This window comes from Sphaeramia orbicularis, unplaced genomic scaffold, assembly GCF_902148855.1.
Source record: "Sphaeramia orbicularis unplaced genomic scaffold, fSphaOr1.1, whole genome shotgun sequence".
Taxonomy (NCBI): domain Eukaryota; kingdom Metazoa; phylum Chordata; class Actinopteri; order Kurtiformes; family Apogonidae; genus Sphaeramia; species Sphaeramia orbicularis.
Window position 1 is genome coordinate 167,622 of NW_021941438.1, and position 24,998 is coordinate 192,619.

A 24,998-nucleotide genomic window follows, 5' to 3' on the forward strand; every position below is an offset into this window, starting at 1 on the left:
AGACAGAATCCAGACACTTTTTACGGAGAGGCTCAGAAGTGGGGAGCAAAACTAAACTATGGTGTTGGTGTGTGCAGCCAACAACACCACAACCTGCGTGTCTCGCCTTCGCCATGTTTGTTGTCCAAGAGCTACTTTTCCAGGGCGGGGCTTACCTTTTCATGCAGGGTGGGGGCACAGTCAGGGGGAGGAGTTAAATCCGCTTATGTCGTCATAAACAGACCCAACTCAAACTGGGCCGTTTGAGCATTTTCACAAACTGTGGTGTAGCAAGGCAGGAGGAAACAGACAGTTTTCAAATTCCAACCTCATAATGAGGAACTGCAACACACACTACTGTAAGAAAACTGTCACAAAGTCAGATTTGCATAATACGGGACCTTTAAAGCTCAGAGTAAATTCAAAGGTTATCATGTCAGAAACAGAGGAAACGAAAGAAAAAGTGACTCTTTCAGCAAAAATATCATTAACTGAATGTAAAAAAAAAAGCCACTCCATCCACTGTCACTGATCCAACTCCATGGGTTTGACTGGGGAATCAGTGTTGGAGAAGATGACGGTGTTTCCATGGTAACAATGGAGCCTCTGAACGTTGAAATATGATCATATCTGATGACCATGAAAAGATGAAGAACTGTATTTGACACCAGTTATGGACATGCATTAACAGAATGAGTGGATCACCAGGTATGAAACAGTTCAGATCAGCAGATGGTTTTGGTCGCTGGTGGTGGTTTGGGTTTTTAAGGATTAAAGAATTTTTTAAAAATAAACTTTGTCATCAGATAATGTCTATTCTCACTGCATGTGTTCAACCACATCTTCAAGGACAACCCTGTTACAGAATACAGCTCCTATACGCACGCATTTTGGACCTTTTGCATGTTCTCACATGTCAGTTTATGCCAAGATGGCCACTTCAAGGTTCCAGTAGTTCTAGATTTTTCATTCTAGTTTAGTTTTAGTTGGTTTGGACTTTTTTTCTCTAATTCAGTTTTAATTCGTTTTTAGAGCAGGTTTGATAGTTTTTATTAGTTTTTGTTATTTTCTAAATGCTTAGTTTTAGTTGTAGTTTAGTTTTAGTTTAGTCGTAGTTAAGTTTTAGTTTAGTTGTAGTTTAGTTTTAGTTTAGTCGTAGTTTAGTTGTAGTTTAGTTTTAGTTCAGTTTTAGTTTAGTCGTAGTTTAGTTGTAGTTTAGTTTTAGTTTATTGTAGTTTAGTTGTAGTTCAGTTGTAGTTGTAGTTTAGTTTTAGTTTAGTTTTAGTTTTAGTTTAGTTTTAGTTGTAGTTTAGTTGTAGTTCAGTTGTAGTTTAGTTGTAGTTCAGTTGTAGTTTAGTTGTAGTTCAGTTGTAGTTCAGTTGTAGTTTAGTTGTAGTTCAGTTGTAGTTTAGTTGTAGTTCAGTTGTAGTTTAGTTTAGTTGTAGTTTAGTTGTAGTTCAGTTGTAGTTTAGTTGTAGTTCAGTTGTAGTTCAGTTATAGTTCAGTTGTAGTTTAGTTGTAGTTCAGTTGTAGTTGTAGTTCAGTTGTAGTTTAGTTGTAGTTCAGTTGTAGTTTAGTTGTAGTTCAGTTGTAGTTTTGTTGTAGTTTAGTTGTAGTTCAGTTATAGTTCAGTTGTAGTTTAGTTGTAGTTCAGTTGTAGTTGTAGTTTAGTTGTAGTTCAGTTGTAGTTCAGTTGTAGTTTAGTTGTAGTTTAGTTGTAGTTCAGTTGTAGTTTAGTTGTAGTTCAGCTGTAGTTCAGTTGTAGTTCAGTTATAGTTCAGTTGTAGTTTAGTTGTAGTTCAGTTATAGTTCAGTTGTAGTTTAGTTGTAGTTCCGGTGTAGTTCAGTTGTAGTTCAGCTGTAGTTCAGTTGTAGTTTAGTTGTAGTTCAGTTATAGTTCAGTTGTAGTTTAGTTGTAGTTCAGTTGTAGTTCAGTTGTAGTTTAGTTGTAGTTCAGTTATAGTTCAGTTGTAGTTTAGTTGTAGTTCCGGTGTAGTTCAGTTGTAGTTCAGTTGTAGTTTAGTTGTAGTTCAGTTATAGTTCAGTTGTAGTTTAGTTGTAGTTCCGGTGTAGTTCAGTTGTAGTTCAGTTGTAGTTTAGTTGTAGTTCAGTTATAGTTCAGTTGTAGTTCAGTTGTAGTTCAGTTGTATTTCAGTTGTAGTTCAGTTGTAGTTCAGTTGTAGTTTAGTTGTAGCTTAGTTGTAGTTCAGTTGTAGTTCAGTTGTAGTTCAGTTGTAGTTCAGTTGTAGTTTAGTTGTAGTTTAGTTGTAGTTTAGTTGTAGTTCAGTTGTAGTTCAGTTGTAGTTCAGTTGTAGTTCAGTTGTAGTTCAGTTGTAGTTTAGTTGTAGTTCAGTTGTAGTTTAGTTGTAGTTCAGTTGTAGTTCAGTTGTAGTTCAGTTGTAGTTCAGTTGTAGTTCAGTGGTCTCTTTTCTCTTCTTCTCTGTGCTCCTATTCAAATCAATCCCAGACAGGACTCTGCTGCTTTAGTCTCCATGTTTCCAGGTAGAGTGGGGACCAGAAGACGACTGGAAACCACAAGTGAACACAAGTGACGGAGCAAAAAGTGTCGTATGGAGACAGCACAGAAAACTGAGAGAGACAAAGAAATCCATTTAACATCAATCTGACATTGACAAAGACCAAAACCAAGGGAATGTGATCCAGAATTTGTATCTGTTTTAGTTAGTTTAGTAAACACACAATACAGTTTCAGTTAGTTATGTTTTTTCTTTTAATTCTAGTTTTTATTTATTTCAGTGAATGAAAATGTTTTTTCAGTTCTAGTTTAGGTCATTTGGTCAGTTTTCGTTAACGATAATAACCTTGGTCTGGCTCACATAACCCTAACCCTCAGTTCGCAGTATTTAACCCACTGGATGGGGGCTGATAACGGTGTGAACATACATGTGGAAATTTTCTAATGTGTTCAGACAACACACCGATTAAAAGCAGCGTGTATATTTATGTGACTCATGAAATCACATACACATTCACTGGTCAGTCCTTTACCTGTACGGTCCAGTTCAGAGCAAGGGGAGATTTAAAGGAGGAATATTTTACTTTTTTAAATGGAATTCTTCCTTTTCCCACATTTCCCTGTGGTCTCCATAAACTATAAGTCTCAGGTGTCAAACATGCGGCCCGAGGCCCAAATCTGGCCCACCAAAGGGTCCAGTCTGGCCTGGGGTGAATTTGTGAAAAGCAAAAATTACACACAGATATGAACAATCCTTTTAGTTCAGGTTCCACATTCAGACCAGTTCAATCTCATAATAACCTATAAATACAACTCCAGTTTTTCACTTTGTAAATGTGAAGGTTTTTGTGTATTTACACTAAAACAAAGTATAATTTCACAAAAACTCTGAATAACCTGAACAAATATGAACAACCTGAAATGTCTTCAGAGAAGTGCCATTTTAATAATATTCCACCTGTTACTAAATATTGTGTATCTGTAGCTCCACTGTCATCTGTCAGTTATAACGTACAAGTGGAAATGAATGAATGAATGAATGAATGAGTGTTTATTTCAGTTAAATACAAAACACATACATATAAAAAAACAAACATAACATTAACACATTTTGTAACTGAAAAAGACAGAAGCTGAAGCCAGAGGTTTATTTCTGCTTCTCCTATTCCCATCCTTACTCTGAGTCCACACCTGAAGTGTCAGCAGATTAAACTTAAACACAAATTATACTACATTCAGTGTAAGTTATTTTGTAATCATATTACTTTCATAGCCCTTCAGAATTTAACAAATTAAATTCTTTTTGAAACTCAACAGTGAACGACACAATTTCACTTCATCCTTCAGTTCGTTCCATAGTTTGACACCAATAACTGAAACACTGTGATATTTAACGTTTGTTCTGACTTTACATGTGTCAAACACAAACATCCCTCTTAAATTATAATGTCCTTCTCTTAACTTAAACATTTTCTGAATACAAGGAGGAAGATTTTTACTTTTAACATAAAACATAAATTCCATTGTTTTTAAATATACAATATCAAAACATCTTAGAAAACCAGATTCTACAAAAAGTGGATTACTTGATTGGAGATAACCAGCTTTGTTTATGACTCTAATAGCTTTTTTTTTTTAAGTTTAATGATAAACTAAAGCAGAATAGTGTTCAAATTACACTGATTTTTTCAGTTTGTTCATGTTATTCACATTGTCTGAAAGGATCGTTTGTAGATGGAAACCTTTTCATAGTGTAAATTCACTTTTTTCACTGTAAAACAGAACATTTTGGGGCTGACATTTATATATTCTGTTCTTATTTGACTGGTTGGGCCCACTGCAGATCACATTTAGCTGAATGTGGAACTGAACAGACATGAGTTTGACAGAACTGCTGTAAATGCTCTGCTTGGCTCTGAATTCATTCGTTCAGCTCCACAGGTCCATCTGCAACACTATTCTGACTAACGACACCACAAAGGGGGTTTGGAGCACTGGCCCTTTAAATGGAAATTAGACACTTCGGGCCCCGCCCCCTCCAGGTGATTGGCTAACCCTAACCCTGACACATTTTTCCACCACAGTAAAGGTTGATGGATTTCTCCTTTTGCAAAAATTAATTAATTTAGATCTTTTATTTACTAAAATTAACAAATAAGCACAAAATCCATTTCTTACTGTGAAGGAAGTTCATGTTCATTTTTCAGTCCTCTTGGTTTGAGTTTCAGTCCAGATATGAGGGTTTGGTGGAATACCCCCCACTTTCAGTCTTGTCAGGATGTCACTCCTGAGACCACAAACATTCAAAACTTCCAAACAGGAAAAGCACTCACAGAGCGCAGACCTCCGCCAAGGCAGATCAGTGGGCCCCTGTGGCCCCCCTGCCCCCCAGCCCGCCCCCCAGCCCGCCCCCCAGCCCGCCCCCCAGCTCACCCCCCATCACCACCAACATTTAATCATTTCTTCTTTGTACCAGTATCAACATTTCCTGAAAGTTTCATGAAAATCCGTCCTTAACTTTTTGAGTTATCTGCTAACAAACAAACAAACAAACAAACAAACAAACAAACAAAGCAAAGCGATCCCAGTACCTCCTGGTGGAGGTAAATACAGGCAGGTAGCTCTGGGCTAAGGTGCAAGTTAAATACAAAAACCAGATCAAACATCACCACACTATCATACACACATTTGTATATGAGTGTTTCTATGGAACTGGTCCTAAAAACAGGACACGGGGCTGAAAATTCAACCCAGATGTAGACGAATGTTCTGAAGCAGGTTTGGAAACACTTTGGGTCTGATTGAAAAATAAATACTTACTGAGATAAAAGAGAAACTATTTTTCAGATAAAACACATTTTTATATTATTTGACATTACATTTAATACAAAAATCTGTATGTAACACGGTCAGAAGGACACGAAAATTACTCACAGTTTTTTTTAAATATCTTTTCATTCTCTCACAGGTACATTTTGGGAATCGTAGTAAATATTCAAGGCAGAGTGTTTCACAAAAATGACCACTGCTCCAAAATCATGTGCAATTTATATGTATTTAACTGGGCAGGTTCTGCATGTAACACCAGTGGACACGATGGGTTCCACACCAAACCTGGAATGAGACTCAGATTGATGAAAAACCCACATGTGTGGATTAGAAAAACCACCTGGATCCACACAGTGAACACAGTGTGTGTATTTAGAGTCTATAGAAGAGCATTTACACACGTTTACACAGCTAATGCACCGACACCTGGGGAGATTTATTTTACAATATTTGATTAAAAATACATTTGAGTATGGGATGGTTTAGAGCAAGAGTATAATTTTTTTTTTGCATTTCTCTGAGGTCATCATTAGGTCCATCCTGGGGTTAAATATGTCTACATTACTTTTTATTATTGAGTCTAAAAAGATGGAACAGTGACAGACACTAAAATAAACCCAGTTTCATAGATAATATTTAAATAAAGAACTGTAAAAGGGTTTGTTCAAAACAGTATGTAGAGTAGCTAAATGACAGCAGCTCTGCTTCAGTGACAGACTGGTATCATCCGTCTTCCTCATGTTTCACATCTGGAACTTGGACTTGTTTCCTGTTTCCAGTCTGACTTGTGTTGGTTTCCTAACAGTGCTACTGTACGCTCTTATCAAACTTCATTTCTAAACTGAACCTCTCCTCATGGGCCCTCACACTTGGTTTGTGCTTTTGGTTGAACTTCACATATCCTCCAGTCGTGCGGTTCGCTGGACGTAACAGCTCTGCAGATGTTAAAACAAATGCACCAGGTTCATCTGCGAGTGCATCCACACAAACCCGTCAGATGTAGATTGAAATTGGTGAACAGGACAAGTGGAGAGCCACGCAGTGCAGCAGGTTTAAAGTTTCCTGCAGATGAAAGACACATTCCTACTCGGCATGTCGCTGTGTTCCACAGACTGATTCCCAGCTGGGACCGGCTCTAATCTCCTGGCAACAATATTGACATAGAAATAGAAACTGTGGAGGACAGGACTCTAGCTGTCTGTCTGACACAGCGCCTTCACATACATCTGGTGCTCGGACTTCCTCCACACAGACTGTATAGAGCAGCCAAATTAAATCCACACAACCGGCCTCAGCTCTCACACCACTGTTTTATATGAGTCTTCACACATTTGATTATTACTTCTATTACTGGTAGTATTAGTTTGACATTTATTTAAGATCTGCCGGCTCTGTCAGACTAAAGCCCCCCCGACATCGCACAATATCAGAAGAATACTGTACTACGTAAAAAAGTCAAGTCTTCACTGTGACTGCTGGGTCTAGTGTTAAAGTGGGTTATTTGTGCTCAGTTTAACCCTTTCATGCACAGGGTCACTGCAGAGGACAGGCCTTCTCCAGCTGTTCTCTTGTATATTCACAGGTTTTGTTGTTTCAGTTCCACTTCAGCCGACACTGTGGACACTAATGCACCATCCCATAATAATACACTGACAGTCAGACCGGTACTGTAACTTTGCAGTTCTTGATAAACCTGATCTGTAGCAACATATTTAAGTGTAAATCAACTGCTAATTGTTATTAGACTGTAATTAAGTTTTTCTTGTTTTTTTTGTAAACAAGAAGTTATGTTTTGTTTTTTGCATATTATTTGAGTAATAACTACTATTACAGTATGTTAAAATATGAGAAAACATCAGATTAGCAACATTATAAAACATTTCTTTCATAGTTTTCACACAGTGTGACAGTAAAGACAGGTTTCTTTACTTCAAAAATAATCACATGGTGTCCAGATGAGTGGATACTTCTGTAACTCCATGAAAAATAGGTTCATTAAAAAAAAAAAAAAAAAAAAAAAAAATTCAATCACATTGTTTTTTTCATGCCTAAAGAGGAATAAAAACAGTCAGGAAAAAAATCTGGATTAAGCCTCTCATAATTCATGCATGAAAGGGTTAATGAGTGCAGAGCAATGAGCAGTGTTTTACTGAAGGAAGTGACTGGTTTAAGGGAGTTTTTATGAAGTTTGAGCTAAGAGAGGTGAACTCAAACTCTGACCTGTTTTATGAAGTATGTTGGACTGCAAGTCCCAGGATGCATTTCAGCCACAAACATCACTCACTGAATTTCATGGATATTATATGTTTAAGATTCAATGAATGAATAAATGCCACTCCCACCAGACATATATGTGTGTGATGAGCGCTTAAGTTGGATTTCAGTAACGTTTACACACTGTTAACTGGACAGACGTGTGTCGGTCAGATTCAGTCACTTCTGTGATCATCTCCATGGCTACAACTTTATTCTGAAAACATATGTGATCAAGTATTTTTCTGTGGGATCCATGGGCACAAAGCAGGGTTCTAATAGTTGTGGATTTTTCATTCTAGTTTAGTTTGATTTAGTTGGGACTGTTTTTTCTCCAATTCAGTTTTAATTCATTTTTAGAGCAGGTTTGATAGTTTTTATTAGTTCTCATTATTTTCTAAATGCTTAGTTTCAGTTTAGTTGTAGTTTAGTTTTAGTTCAAGTTTAGTTTAGTTTTAGTTTAGTTTTAGTTGTAGTTTAGTTTTAGTTGTAGTTTAGTTGTAGTTCAGTTGTAGTTCAGTTGCAGTTCAGTTGCAGTTTAGTTGCAGTTTAGTTGTAGTTTAGTTTTAGTTTAGTTTATTTTCAGTTTAGTTGTAGTTCAGTTGTAGTTCAGCTGTAGTTTAATTTTAGTTTAAGTTTAGTTTAGTTTTAGTTTAGTTGTAGTTTAGTTTTAGTTTAAGTTTAAGTTTAAGTTTAGTTTAGTTTTAGTTTAAGTTTAGTTTAGTTTTAGTTTAGTTTTAGTTTAGTTTTAGTTTAGTTGTAGTTTAGTTTTAGTTTAGTTGTAGTTTGGTTGTAGTTTGGTTGTAGTTTAGTTTTAGCTTAGTTGTAGTTTAGTTTTAGTTTAGTAGTAGTTTAGTTGTAGTTTAGTTGTAGTTTAGTTTTAGTTTAGTAGTAGTTTAGTTGTAGTTTAGTTTTAGTTTAGTTTTAGTTTAGTTGTAGTTTAGTTTTAGTTTAGTTTTAGTTTAGTAGTAGTTTAGTTTTAGTTTAGTAGTAGTTTAGTTTTAGTTTAGTTTTAGTTTAGTTGTAGTTTAGTTGTAGTTTAGTTGTAGTTTAGTTTTAGTTTAGTTGTAGTTTAGTTGTAGTTTAGTTTTAGTTTAGTTGTAGTTTAGTTTTAGTTTAGTTGTAGTTTGGTTATAGTTTAGTTGTAGTTTAGTTTTAGTTTAGTAGTAGTTTAGTTTTAGTTTAGTAGTAGTTTAGTTTTAGTTTAGTTGTAGTTTAGTTTTAGTTTAGTTGTAGTTTAGTTGTAGTTCAGATGTAGTTCAGATGTAGTTCAGTTGTAGTTTAGTTGTAGTTCAGTTGTAGTTCAGTTATAGTTCAGTTGTAGTTTAGTTGTAGTTTAGTTGTAGTTCAGTTGTAGTTTAGTTTAGTTGTAGTTTAGTTGTAGTTCAGTTGTAGTTTAGTTGTAGTTCAGTTGTAGTTCAGTTGTAGTTTAGTTGTAGTTCAGTTGTAGTTTAGTTTAGTTGTAGTTTAGTTGTAGTTCAGTTGTAGTTCAGTTGTAGTTTAGTTGTAGTTCAGTTGTAGTTTAGTTGTAGTTCAGTTGTAGTTTAGTTGTAGTTCAGTTGTAGTTTAGTTGTAGTTTAGTTGTAGTTTAGTTTAGTTGTAGTTTAGTTGTAGTTCAGTTGTAGTTCAGTTGTAGTTTAGTTGTAGTTCAGTTGTAGTTTAGTTGTAGTTCAGTTGTAGTTCAGTTGTAGTTCAGTTGTAGTTCAGTTGTAGTTCAGTTGTAGTTCAGTGGTCTCTTTTCTCTTCTTCTCTGTGCTCCTATTCAAATCAATCCCAGACAGGACTCTGCTGCTTTAGTCTCCATGTTTCCAGGTAGAGTGGGGACCAGAAGACGACTGGAAACCACAAGTGAACACAAGTGACGGAGCAAAAAGTGTCGTATGGAGACAGCACAGAAAACTGAGAGAGACAAAGAAATCCATTGAACATCAATCTGACATTGACAAAGACCAAAACCAAGGGAATTGGATCCAGAATTTGTATCTGTTTTAGTTTAGTAAACACACAATACAGATTCAGTTAGGTATGTTTTTTCTTTTAATTATAGTTTTTATTTATTTCAGTGAATGAAAATGTTTTTACAGTTCTAGTTTTAGTCATTTCGTCAGTTTTCGTTAACGATAATAACCTTGGCACTAAGAGACCCAGGAGCAAGAAGCAAGGCCCAAAGTGAAGTCCGTTGGAGTGTAATACCACTGACAGCCACCAGGGGCTGCTCCAAAAACTCCAGTTCACTAAAAACTGAACTTCTCTGTAAAAGTATCACTTCTATTGTCTTTTTCTGGGTCTCATTTTGATCTCACGTCATTTTTTTTTAGATCCTGTAATAAGTGTTCTGGTCCATCTTAAAATTACTACTCAGTGAATTGATTTTTTGGTAAATAGAGGACTGGGATGTTTACCTTGTGTACGCAGGCAGAAAAAATCAGATGGCTGATGTCACTGTAGCCCCGCCCACTTCATATACAGTCTAGTCTGTGGTGCATTCTGATGATTAAAATATAAGGAAAAAAAGTTGAATCTGTTGTGTCTGGGGTTTCCTAGGTTTTTTTATGACGTGGTCCTGGATGTCTTTACCGTTACAGGATCATCCTCAGCTCCGCCTTCCCCGCTCCACCCGTAACCATGACAACCAAATCTAACAACAGCGTTCTGGGTGGAAAGGCGTCTTCGTCCCCTTTGCTGTCTTCTCCCACTCGACAGCGCCTGGTCACCAAAGATGGACACTGCGCTCTGCGCCCCCCCCTCTGCCCTTCGTCCCGGTGGGGCAGGGCCTCCGGACGGGCCTGGGTCCTGGCCCTGCGGGACGTGTGGGGGCTCCTGGTGAGTCTCCGCTGGAGGTGGGTCCTGCTGGCCTTCTGCGCCTCCTTCCTGGCCCACTGGCTGCTCTTCGCCTGTCTCTGGTACTTGCTCGCTCATCTCAACGGAGACCTGGCGGTTCAGGATCACGACGCCCCCCCGCAGGGTCACGTGGTGTGTGTGAAGCACATCACCAGCTTCACCGCCGCCTTTTCCTTCTCTCTGGAGACTCAGCTGACCATCGGCTACGGCACCATGTTCCCCAGCGGAGACTGTCCCAGTGCCATAGCGCTGCTGGCTGTGCAGATGCTGCTGGGCCTCATGCTGGAAGCCTTTATAACAGGTAAACACGGACCACTGCACACCAAACTATACAACCTACAGTCCAGTGCCTTTCAACCTTGGGGTCGGGACCCCACATGGGGTCGCCTGGAATTCAAATGGGGTCACCTGAAATTTCTAGTAATTGATAAAATTAACAAAAAAAACAATAACTTACAAATAAAATCCCAGCTGGACTGACTGGACAGATCCTGAGCCTTTGTGCAGTAATCTACACCTGGATTTACTGCCTCTGTCCACAATAATAGACATTATACAGACTAAATGTCCACAATAATAGACATTATACAGACTAAATGTCCACAATAATAGACATTATATAGACTAAATGTCCACAATAATAGACATTATACAGACTAAATGTCCACAATAATAGACATTATACAGACTAAATGTCCACAATAATAGACATTATATAGACTAAATGTCCACAATAATAGACATTATACAGACTAAATGTCCACAATAATAGACATTATACAGACTAAATGTCCACAATAATAGACATTATACAGACTAAATGTCCACAATAATAGACATTATACAGACTAAATGTCCACAATAATAGACATTATAATGACTAAATGTCCACAATAATAGACATTATACAGACTAAATGTCCACAATAATAGACATTATACAGACTAAATGTCCACAATAATAGACATTATACAGACTAAATGTCCACAATAATAGACATTATATAGACTAAATGTCCACAATAATAGACATTATACAGACTAAATGTCCACAATAATAGACATTATACAGACTAGATGTCCACAATAATAGACATTATACAGACTAGATGTCCACAATAATAGACATTATACAGACTAGATGTCCACAATAATAGACATTATACAGACTAAATGTCCACAATAATAGACATTATACAGACTAGATGTCCACAATAATAGACATTATATAGACTAAATGTCCACAATAATAGACATTATACAGACTAAATGTCCACAATAATAGACATTATACAGACTAAATGTCCACAATAATAGACATTATATAGACTAAATGTCCACAATAATAGACATTATATAGACTAAATGTCCACAATAATAGACATTATATAGACTAGATGTCCACAATAATAGACATTATACAGACTAAATGTCCACAATAATAGACATTATATAGACTAAATGTCCACAATAATAGACATTATACAGACTAAATGTCCACAATAATAGACATTATACAGACTAGATGTCCACAATAATAGACATTATACAGACTAAATGTCCACAATAATAGACATTATACAGACTAGATGTCCACAATAATAGACATTATACAGACTAAATGTCCACAATAATAGACATTATACAGACTAGATGTCCACAATAATAGACATTATACAGACTAGATGTCCACAATAATAGACATTATACAGACTAGATGTCCACAATAATAGACATTATACAGACTAGATGTCCACAATAATAGACATTATACAGACTAGATGTCCACAATAATAGACATTATACAGACTAGATGTCCACAATAATAGACATTATATAGACTAAATGTCCACAATAATAGACATTATACAGACTAAATGTCCACAATAATAGACATTATATAGACTAAATGTCCACAATAATAGACATTATACAGACTAAATGTCCACAATAATAGACATTATATAGACTAAATGTCCACAATAAGAGACATTATATAGACTAAATGTCCACAATAATAGACATTATATAGACTAAATGTCCACAATAATAGACATTATACAGACTAAATGTCCACAATAATAGACATTATACAGACTAAATGTCCACAATAATAGACATTATACAGACTAAATGTCCACAATAATAGACATTATATAGACTAAATGTCCACAATAATAGACATTATATAGACTAAATGTCCACAATAATAGACATTATATAGACTAAATGTCCACAATAATAGACATTATATAGACTAAATGTCCACAATAATAGACATTATACAGACTAAATGTCCACAATAAGAGACATTATATAGACTAAATGTCCACAATAATACACATTATACAGACTAAATGTCCACAATAATAGACATTATACAGACTAAATGTCCACAATAATAGACATTATATAGACTAAATGTCCACAATAATAGACATTATATAGACTAAATGTCCACAATAATAGACATTATATAGACTAGATGTCCACAATAATAGACATTATACAGACTAAATGTCCACAATAATAGACATTATATAGACTAAATGTCCACAATAATAGACATTATACAGACTAAATGTCCACAATAATAGACATTATACAGACTAGATGTCCACAATAATAGACATTATACAGACTAAATGTCCACAATAATAGACATTATACAGACTAGATGTCCACAATAATAGACATTATACAGACTAAATGTCCACAATAATAGACATTATACAGACTAGATGTCCACAATAATAGACATTATACAGACTAGATGTCCACAATAATAGACATTATACAGACTAGATGTCCACAATAATAGACATTATACAGACTAGATGTCCACAATAATAGACATTATACAGACTAGATGTCCACAATAATAGACATTATACAGACTAGATGTCCACAATAATAGACATTATATAGACTAAATGTCCACAATAATAGACATTATACAGACTAAATGTCCACAATAATAGACATTATATAGACTAAATGTCCACAATAATAGACATTATACAGACTAAATGTCCACAATAATAGACATTATATAGACTAAATGTCCACAATAAGAGACATTATATAGACTAAATGTCCACAATAATAGACATTATATAGACTAAATGTCCACAATAATAGACATTATACAGACTAAATGTCCACAATAATAGACATTATACAGACTAAATGTCCACAATAATAGACATTATATAGACTAAATGTCCACAATAATAGACATTATATAGACTAAATGTCCACAATAATAGACATTATATAGACTAAATGTCCACAATAATAGACATTATATAGACTAAATGTCCACAATAATAGACATTATATAGACTAAATGTCCACAATAATAGACATTATATAGACTAAATGTCCACAATAATAGACATTATACAGACTAAATGTCCACAATAAGAGACATTATATAGACTAAATGTCCACAATAATACACATTATACAGACTAAATGTCCACAATAATAGACATTATACAGACTAAATGTCCACAAGAATAGACATTATATAGACTAAATGTCCACAATAATAGACATTATACAGACTAAATGTCCACAATAATAGACATTATACAGACTAAATGTCCACAAGAATAGACATTATACAGACTAAATGTCCACAAGAATAGACATTATATAGACTGAATGTCCACAATAATAGACATTATATAGACTGAATGTCCACAATAATAGACATTATACAGACTAAATGTCCACAAGAATAGACATTATACAGACTAAATGTCCACAAGAATAGACATTATATAGACTAAATGTCCACAATAATAGACATTATATAGACTGAATGTCCACAATAACAGACATTATACAGACTAAATGTCCACAATAATAGACATTATATAGACTGAATGTCCACAATAACAGACATTATACAGACTAAATGTCCACAATAATAGACATTATATAGACTGAATGTCCACAATAACAGACATTATACAGACTAAATGTCCACAATAATAGACATTATATAGACTGAATTTCCACAATAACAGACATTATACAGACTAAATGTCCACAATAATAGATATTATATAGACTAAATGTCCACAATAATAGACATTATATAGACTAAATGTCCACAATAATAGACATTATATAGACTAAATGTCCACAATAACAGACATTATACAGACTAAATGTCCACAATAATAGACATTATACAGACTAAATGTCCACAATAATAGACATTATACAGACTAAATGTCCACAATAATAGACATTATACAGACTAAATGTCCACAATAATAGACATTATACAGACTAAATGTCCACAATAATCGACATTATATAGACTAAATGTCCACAATAATAGACATTATACAGACTAAATGTCCACAATAATAGACATTATACAGACTAAATGTCCACAATAATAGACATTATATAGACTAAATGTCCACAATAATAGACATTATACAGACTAAATGTCTACAAGAATAGACATTATACAGACTAAATGTCCACAAGAATAGACATTATATAGACTGAATGTCCACAATAATAGACATTATATAGACTGAATGTCCACAATAATAGACATTATACAGACTAAATGTCCACAAGAATAGACATTATACAGACTAAATGTCCACAAGAATAGACATGATATAGACTAAATGTCGACAATAATAGACATTATATAGACTGAATGTCCACAATAACAGACATTATACAGACTAAATGTCCACAATAATAGACATTATATAGACTGAATGTCCACAATAACAGACATTATACAGACTAAATGTCCACAATAATAGACATTATACAGACTAAATGTCCACAATAATAGACATTATACAGACTGAATTTCCACAATAACAGACATTATACAGACTAAATGTCCACAATAATAGACATTATATAGACTAAATGTCCACAATAATAGACATTATACAGACTAAATGTCCACAATAATAGACATTATATAGACTAAATGTCCACAATAAGAGACATTATACAGACTAAATGTCCACAATAATAGACATTATATCGACTAAATGTCCACAATAACAGACATTATACAGACTAAATGTCCACAATAACAGACATTATACAGACTAAATGTCCACAATAATAGACATTATACAGACTAAATGTCCACAATAATAGACATTATACAGACTAAATGTCCACAATAATAGACATTATATAGACTAAATGTCCACAATAATACACATTATACAGACTAAATGTCCACAATAAGAGACATTATATAGACTAAATGTCCACAATAATAGACATTATATAGACTAAATGTCCACAATAATATACATTATACAGACTAAATGTCCACAATAATAGACATTATACAGACTAAATGTCCACAAGAATAGACATTATATAGACTAAATGTCCACAATAATAGACATTATATAGACTAAATGTCCACAAGAATAGACATTATATAGACTAAATGTCCACAATAACAGACATTATACAGACTAAATGTCCACAATAATAGACATTATATAGACTAAATGTCCACAATAATAGACATTATACAGACTAAATGTCCACAATAATAGACATTATACAGACTAAATGTCCACAAGAATAGACATTATATAGACTAAATGTCCACAATAATAGACATTATATAGACTGAATGTCCACAATAATAGACATTATACAGACTAAATGTCCACAAGAAAAGACATTATACAGACTAAATGTCCACAATAATAGACATTATACAGACTGAATTTCCACAATAACAGACATTATACAGACTAAATGTCCACAATAATAGACATTATATAGACTAAATGTCCACAATAATAGACATTATATAGACTAAATGTCCACAATAATAGACATTATATAGACTAAATGTCCACAATAACAGACATTATACAGACTAAATGTCCACAATAATAGACATTATATAGACTAAATGTCCACAATAATAGACATTATACAGACTAAATGTCCACAATAAGAGACATTATATAGACTAAATGTCCAAAATAATAGACATTATATAGACTAAATGTCCACAATAATACACATTATACAGACTAAATGTCCACAATAATAGACATTATACAGACTAAATGTCCACAAGAATAGACATTATATAGACTAAATGTCCACAATAATAGACATTATACAGACTAAATGTCCACAATAATAGACATTATACAGACTAAATGTCTACAAGAATAGACATTATACAGACTAAATGTCCACAATAATAGACATTATATAGACTAAATGTCCACAATAATAGACATTATATAGACTAAATGTCCACAATAATAGACATTATATAGACTAAATGTCCACAATAATAGACATTATATAGACTAAATGTCCACAATAATAGACATTATACAGACTAAATGTCCACAATAAGAGACATTATATAGACTAAATGTCCAAAATAATAGACATTATATAGACTAAATGTCCACAATAATACACATTATACAGACTAAATGTCCACAATAATAGACATTATACAGACTAAATGTCCACAAGAATAGACATTATATAGACTAAATGTCCACAATAATAGACATTATACAGACTAAATGTCCACAATAATAGACATTATACAGACTAAATGTCTACAAGAATAGACATTATACAGACTAAATGTCCACAAGAATAGACATTATATAGACTGAATGTCCACAATAATAGACATTATACAGACTAAATGTCCACAATAATAGACATTATACAGACTAAATGTCTACAAGAATAGACATTATACAGACTAAATGTCCACAAGAATAGACATTATATAGACTGAATGTCCACAATAATAGACATTATATAGACTGAATGTCCACAATAATAGACATTATACAGACTAAATGTCCACAAGAATAGACATTATACAGACTAAATGTCCACAAGAATAGACATGATATAGACTAAATGTCGACAATAATAGACATTATATAGACTGAATGTCCACAATAACAGACATTATACAGACTAAATGTCCACAATAATAGACATTATATAGACTGAATGTCCACAATAACAGACATTATACAGACTAAATGTCCACAATAATAGACATTATACAGACTAAATGTCCACAATAATAGACATTATACAGACTGAATTTCCACAATAACAGACATTATACAGACTAAATGTCCACAATAATAGACATTATATAGACTAAATGTCCACAATAATAGACATTATACAGACTAAATGTCCACAATAATAGACATTATATAGACTAAATGTCCACAATAAGAGACATTATACAGACTAAATGTCCACAATAATAGACATTATATCGACTAAATGTCCACAATAACAGACATTATACAGACTAAATGTCCACAATAACAGACATTATACAGACTAAATGTCCACAATAATAGACATTATACAGACTAAATGTCCACAATAATAGACATTATACAGACTAAATGTCCACAATAATAGACATTATATAGACTAAATGTCCACAATAATACACATTATACAGACTAAATGTCCACAATAAGAGACATTATATAGACTAAATGTCCACAATAATAGACATTATATAGACTAAATGTCCACAATAATAGACATTATACAGACTAAATGTCCACAATAATAGACATTATACAGACTAAATGTCCACAAGAATAGACATTATATAGACTAAATGTCCACAATAATAGACATTATATAGACTAAATGTCCACAAGAATAGACATTATATAGACTAAATGTCCACAATAACAGACATTATACAGACTAAATGTCCACAATAATAGACATTATATAGACTAAATGTCCACAATAATAGACATTATACAGACTAAATGTCCACAATAATAGACATTATACAGACTAAATGTCCACAAGAATAGACATTATATAGACTAAATGTCCACAATAATAGACATTATATAGACTGAATGTCCACAATAATAGACATTATACAGACTAAATGTCCACAAGAAAAGACATTATACAGACTAAATGTCCACAATAATAGACATTATACAGACTGAATTTCCACAATAACAGACATTATACAGACTAAATGTCCACAATAATAGACATTATATAGACTAAATGTCCACAATAATAGACATTATATAGACTAAATGTCCACAATAATAGACATTATATAGACTAAATGTCCACAATAACAGACATTATACAGACTAAATGTCCACAATAATAGACATTATATAGACTAAATGTCCACAATAATAGACATTATACAGACTAAATGTCCACAATAAGAGACATTATATAGACTAAATGTCCAAAATAATAGACATTATATAGACTAAATGTCCACAATAATACACATTATACAGACTAAATGTCCACAATAATAGACATTATACAGACTAAATGTCCACAAGAATAGACATTATATAGACTAAATGTCCACAATAATAGACATTATACAGACTAAATGTCCACAATAATAGACATTATACAGACTAAATGTCTACAAGAATAGACATTATACAGACTAAATGTCCACAAGAATAGACATTATATAGACTGAATGTCCACAATAATAGACATTATATAGACTGAATGTCCACAATAATAGACATTATACAGACTAAATGTCCACAAGAATAGACATTATACAGACTAAATGTCCACAAGAATAGACATTATATAGACTAAATGTCGACAATAATAGACATTATATAGACTGAATGTCCACAATAACAGACATTATACAGACTAAATGTCCACAATAATAGACATTATATAGACTGAATGTCCACAATAACAGACATTATACAGACTAAATGTCCACAATAATAGACATTATACAGACTAAATGTCCACAATAATAGACATTATACAGACTGAATTTCCACAATAACAGACATTATACAGACTAAATGTCCACAATAATAGACATTATATAGACTAAATGTCCACAATAATAGACATTATACAGACTAAATGTCCACAATAATAGACATTATATAGACTAAATGTCCACAATAATACACATTATACAGACTAAATGTCCACAATAATAGACATTATACAGACTAAATGTCCACAAGAATAGACATTATATAGACTAAATGTCCACAATAATAGACATTATACAGACTAAATGTCCACAATAATAGACATTATACAGACTAAATGTCTACAAGAATAGACATTATACAGACTAAATGTCCACAAGAATAGACATTATATAGACTGAATGTCCACAATAATAGACATTATACAGACTAAATGTCCACAATAATAGACATTATACAGACTAAATGTCTACAAGAATAGACATTATACAGACTAAATGTCCACAAGAATAGACATTATATAGACTGAATGTCCACAATAATAGACATTATATAGACTGAATGTCCACAATAATAGACATTATACAGACTAAATGTCCACAAGAATAGACATTATACAGACTAAATGTCCACAAGAATAGACATGATATAGACTAAATGTCGACAATAATAGACATTATATAGACTGAATGTCCACAATAACAGACATTATACAGACTAAATGTCCACAATAATAGACATTATATAGACTGAATGTCCACAATAACAGACATTATACAGACTAAATGTCCACAATAATAGACATTATACAGACTAAATGTCCACAATAATAGACATTATACAGACTAAATGTCCACAATAATAGACATTATATAGACTAAATGTCCACAATAATACACATTATACAGACTAAATGTCCACAATAATAGACATTATATAGACTAAATGTCCACAATAATAGACATTATACAGACTAAATGTCCACAATAATAGACATTATACAGACTAAATGTCCACAAGAATAGACATTATATAGACTAAATGTCCACAATAATAGACATTATATAGACTAAATGTCCACAAGAATAGACATTATATAGACTAAATGTCCACAATAATAGACATTATATAGACTAAATGTCCACAATAACAGACATTATATAGACTAAATGTCCACAATAATAGACATTATACAGACTAAATGTCCACAATAATAGACATTATACAGACTAAATGTCCACAATAATAGACATTATACAGACTAAATGTCCACAAGAATAGACATTATATAGACTAAATGTCCACAATAATAGACATTATATAGACTGAATGTCCACAATAATAGACATTATACAGACTAAATGTCCACAATAATAGACATTATATAGACTAAATGTCCACAATAACAGACATTATACAGACTAAATGTCCACAATAATAGACATTATATAGACTAAATGTCCACAATAACAGACATTATACAGACTAAATGTCCACAATAATAGACATTATATAGACTAAATGTCCACAATAATAGACATTATACAGACTAAATGTCCACAATAAGAGACATTATATAGACTAAATGTCCAAAATAATAGACATTATATAGACTAAATGTCCACAATAATACACATTATACAGACTAAATGTCCACAATAATAGACATTATACAGACTAAATGTCCACAAGAATAGACATTATATAGACTAAATGTCCACAATAATAGACATTATACAGACTAAATGTCCACAATAATAGACATTATACAGACTAAATGTCTACAAGAATAGACATTATACAGACTAAATGTCCACAAGAATAGACATTATATAGACTGAATGTCCACAATAATAGACATTATATAGACTGAATGTCCACAATAATAGACATTATACAGACTAAATGTCCACAAGAATAGACATTATACAGACTAAATGTCCACAAGAATAGACATTATATAGACTAAATGTCGACAATAATAGACATTATATAGACTGAATGTCCACAATAACAGACATTATACAGACTAAATGTCCACAATAATAGACATTATATAGACTGAATGTCCACAATAACAGACATTATACAGACTAAATGTCCACAATAATAGACATTATACAGACTAAATGTCCACAATAATAGACATTATACAGACTGAATTTCCACAATAACAGACATTATACAGACTAAATGTCCACAATAATAGACATTATATAGACTAAATGTCCACAATAATAGACATTATACAGACTAAATGTCCACAATAATAGACATTATATAGACTAAATGTCCACAATAAGAGACATTATACAGACTAAATGTCCACAATAATAGACATTATATAGACTAAATGTCCACAATAACAGACATTATACAGACTAAATGTCCACAATAATAGACATTATACAGACTAAATGTCCACAATAATAGACATTATACAGACTGAATTTCCACAATAACAGACATTATACAGACTAAATGTCCACAATAATAGACATTATATAGACTAAATGTCCACAATAATAGACATTATATAGACTAAATGTCCACAGTAATAGACATTATATAGACTAAATGTCCACAATAACAGACATTATACAGACTAAATGTCCACAATAATAGACATTATACAGACTAAATGTCCACAATAATTCACATTATACAGACTAAATGTCCACAATAACAGACATTATACAGACTAAATGTCCACAAGAATAGACATTATATAGACTAAATGTCCACAATAATAGACATTATACAGACTAAATGTCCACAATAATAGACATTATACAGACTAAATGTCCACAAGAATAGACATTATACAGACTAAATGTCCACAAGAATAGACATTATATAGACTGAATGTCCACAATAATAGACATTATATAGACTGAATGTCCACAATAATAGACATTATACAGACTAAATGTCCACAAGAATAGACATTATACAGACTAAATGTCCACAAGAATAGACATTATATAGACTAAATGTCCACAATAATAGACATTATATAGACTGAATGTCCACAATAACAGACATTATACAGACTAAATGTCCACAATAATAGACATTATATAGACTGAATGTCCACAATAACAGACATTATACAGACTGAATGTCCACAATAATAGACATTATACAGACTAAATGTCCACAATAATACACATTATACAGACTGAATTTCCACAATAACAGACATTATACAGACTAAATGTCCACAATAATAGACATTATATAGACTAAATGTCCACAATAATAGACATTATACAGACTAAATGTCCACAATAATAGACATTATATAGACTAAATGTCCACAATAAGAGACATTATACAGACTAAATGTCCACAATAATAGACATTATATAGACTAAATGTCCACAATAACAGACATTATACAGACTAAATGTCCACAATAATAGACATTATACAGACTAAATGTCCACAATAATAGACATTATACAGACTGAATTTCCACAATAACAGACATTATACAGACTAAATGTCCACAATAATAGACATTATATAGACTAAATGTCCACAATAATAGACATTATATAGACTAAATGTCCACAGTAATAGACATTATATAGACTAAATGTCCACAATAACAGACATTATACAGACTAAATGTCCACAATAATAGACATTATACAGACTAAATGTCCACAATAATAGACATTATACAGACTAAATGTCCACAATAATACACATTATACAGACTAAATGTCCACAATAATAGACATTATATAGACTAAATGTCCACAATAATAGACATTATACAGACTAAATGTCCACAATAATAGACATTATACAGACTAAATGTCCACAATAATAGACATTATACAGACTAAGTGTCCACAATAATAGACATTATATAGACTAAATGTCCACAATAATAGACATTATACAGACTAAATGTCCACAATAATACACATTATACAGACTAAATGTCCACAATAAGAGACATTATATAGACTAAATGTCCACAATAATAGACATTATACAGACTGAATTTCCACAATAACAGACATTATACAGACTAAATGTCCACAATAATAGACATTATATAGACTAAATGTCCACAATAATAGACATTATATAGACTAAATGTCCACAGTAATAGACATTATATAGACTAAATGTCCACAATAACAGACATTATACAGACTAAATGTCCACAATAATAGACATTATACAGACTAAATGTCCACAATAATAGACATTATACAGACTAAATGTCCACAATAATACACATTATACAGACTAAATGTCCACAATAATAGACATTATATAGACTAAATGTCCACAATAATAGACATTATACAGACTAAATGTCCACAATAATAGACATTATACAGACTAAATGTCCACAATAATAGACATTATACAGACTAAGTGTCCACAATAATAGACATTATATAGACTAAATGTCCACAATAATAGACATTATACAGACTAAATGTCCACAATAATACACATTATACAGACTAAATGTCCACAATAAGAGACATTATATAGACTAAATGTCCACAATAATAGACATTATATAGACTAAATGTCCACAATAATAGACATTATATAGACTAAATGTCCACAATAATAGACATTATACAGACTAAATGTCCACAATAATACACATTATACAGACTAAATGCGTCTAAAATCAATGTTTATTTGTGAAATAGAATAGCAAACTATTACATGATCAAAAACAAATGAATTTTAGCAAAAAAAAAGTCTCAGTTTTGAATGTGTGGGGTCGACAGAAATTTGTGATGTTAAAATGGAGTCAGGAGTAAAAAAGGTTGGAACCACTGCTATAGTCTGACATGGAGGTTGGAGACGTTCAGTGTAAGGTTTAGAGGGGTTTGTAGAATAGAATAGAATAGAATAGAATAGAATAGAATAGAATAGAATAGAATAGAACTTTACTGTCATTGTTACAGGAAGAATGAAACTCCATTTCACAGCTCTGTCTCTGTTTAGCAGTAAACACTTAGAGCGACACTGGAGTTTTTCAGCCTTCGAACTCCATTTTCCAGGTCATTTTGGTGGTACAGTAACTCACAGTAGGTTCAGTTCCACTTTCATCATGGCCCCAGAGCGTCTGTATCGCCTGCACTGGCACTATGACACTTTTGGTTTGGGGTTGGAACCTGACACTAAAAGAACTAGAAAATGTGGCTGCTGTACGGCATACGTCACATCCCCCTCCACCTTCAGAAGAAGAACCAGGTAAATGAAGTTTACAAACAGGCTGATGGTCATGACTGCCGGGGGCCAAATCCAGCCCACCAAAGGGTTCAGTCCGGCCCATGGGATGAATTTGTGAAATGCAAAAATCATACTGAAGAAATGATCAATCAGTGGTGTAAAAATCCTTTTAATTCAGGTTCAACATACAGACCAATTAAATGTCATTTGGGTCAGACCAGTAGAATACTACCATAATAACCTATAAATAATGACAACTGCAGATTTAATCTTTGTTTTAGTGTAAAAAAAGTAAAATTACATGAAAATGTTTATATTAACAAACAAAAAATGTGAATAATCTGAACAAATATGACCAACTTGAAATGTCTGAAGAGAAGTAAATGCAGTTTTACTAATATTCTGCCTGGTACTAAATGTTTTATATATTTGTAATTGTAAAGTAAACTGTACTGCACATGTGTAAATGATTAAGTGAGGCAGAATATTGGTAAAATTGCCCTTGTTTTTCTTAAGATATTTCAAGTTGTTAATGTTTTTCAGATTTTTGAGGAAACATTGTGGCTGTAAACATTATCCTAATGTAATGTAACTTTT

General features: G+C 32.5%; 1 protein-coding gene across 1 annotated transcript in view; it reads left to right on the plus strand.

Annotated features, from left to right (window-relative positions):
- Positions 1–24,998, plus strand: part of kcnj13 (potassium inwardly rectifying channel subfamily J member 13) — a 45,445-nt gene that overhangs the window by 14,562 nt on the left and 5,885 nt on the right. Inside the window, exon 2 of the mRNA XM_030129364.1 lies at positions 10,123–10,679. Within this exon, the coding sequence (XP_029985224.1) occupies positions 10,163–10,679 (517 nt within the window). The 5' untranslated portion in view covers positions 10,123–10,162. The remainder of the gene's footprint in view (positions 1–10,122; positions 10,680–24,998) is intronic.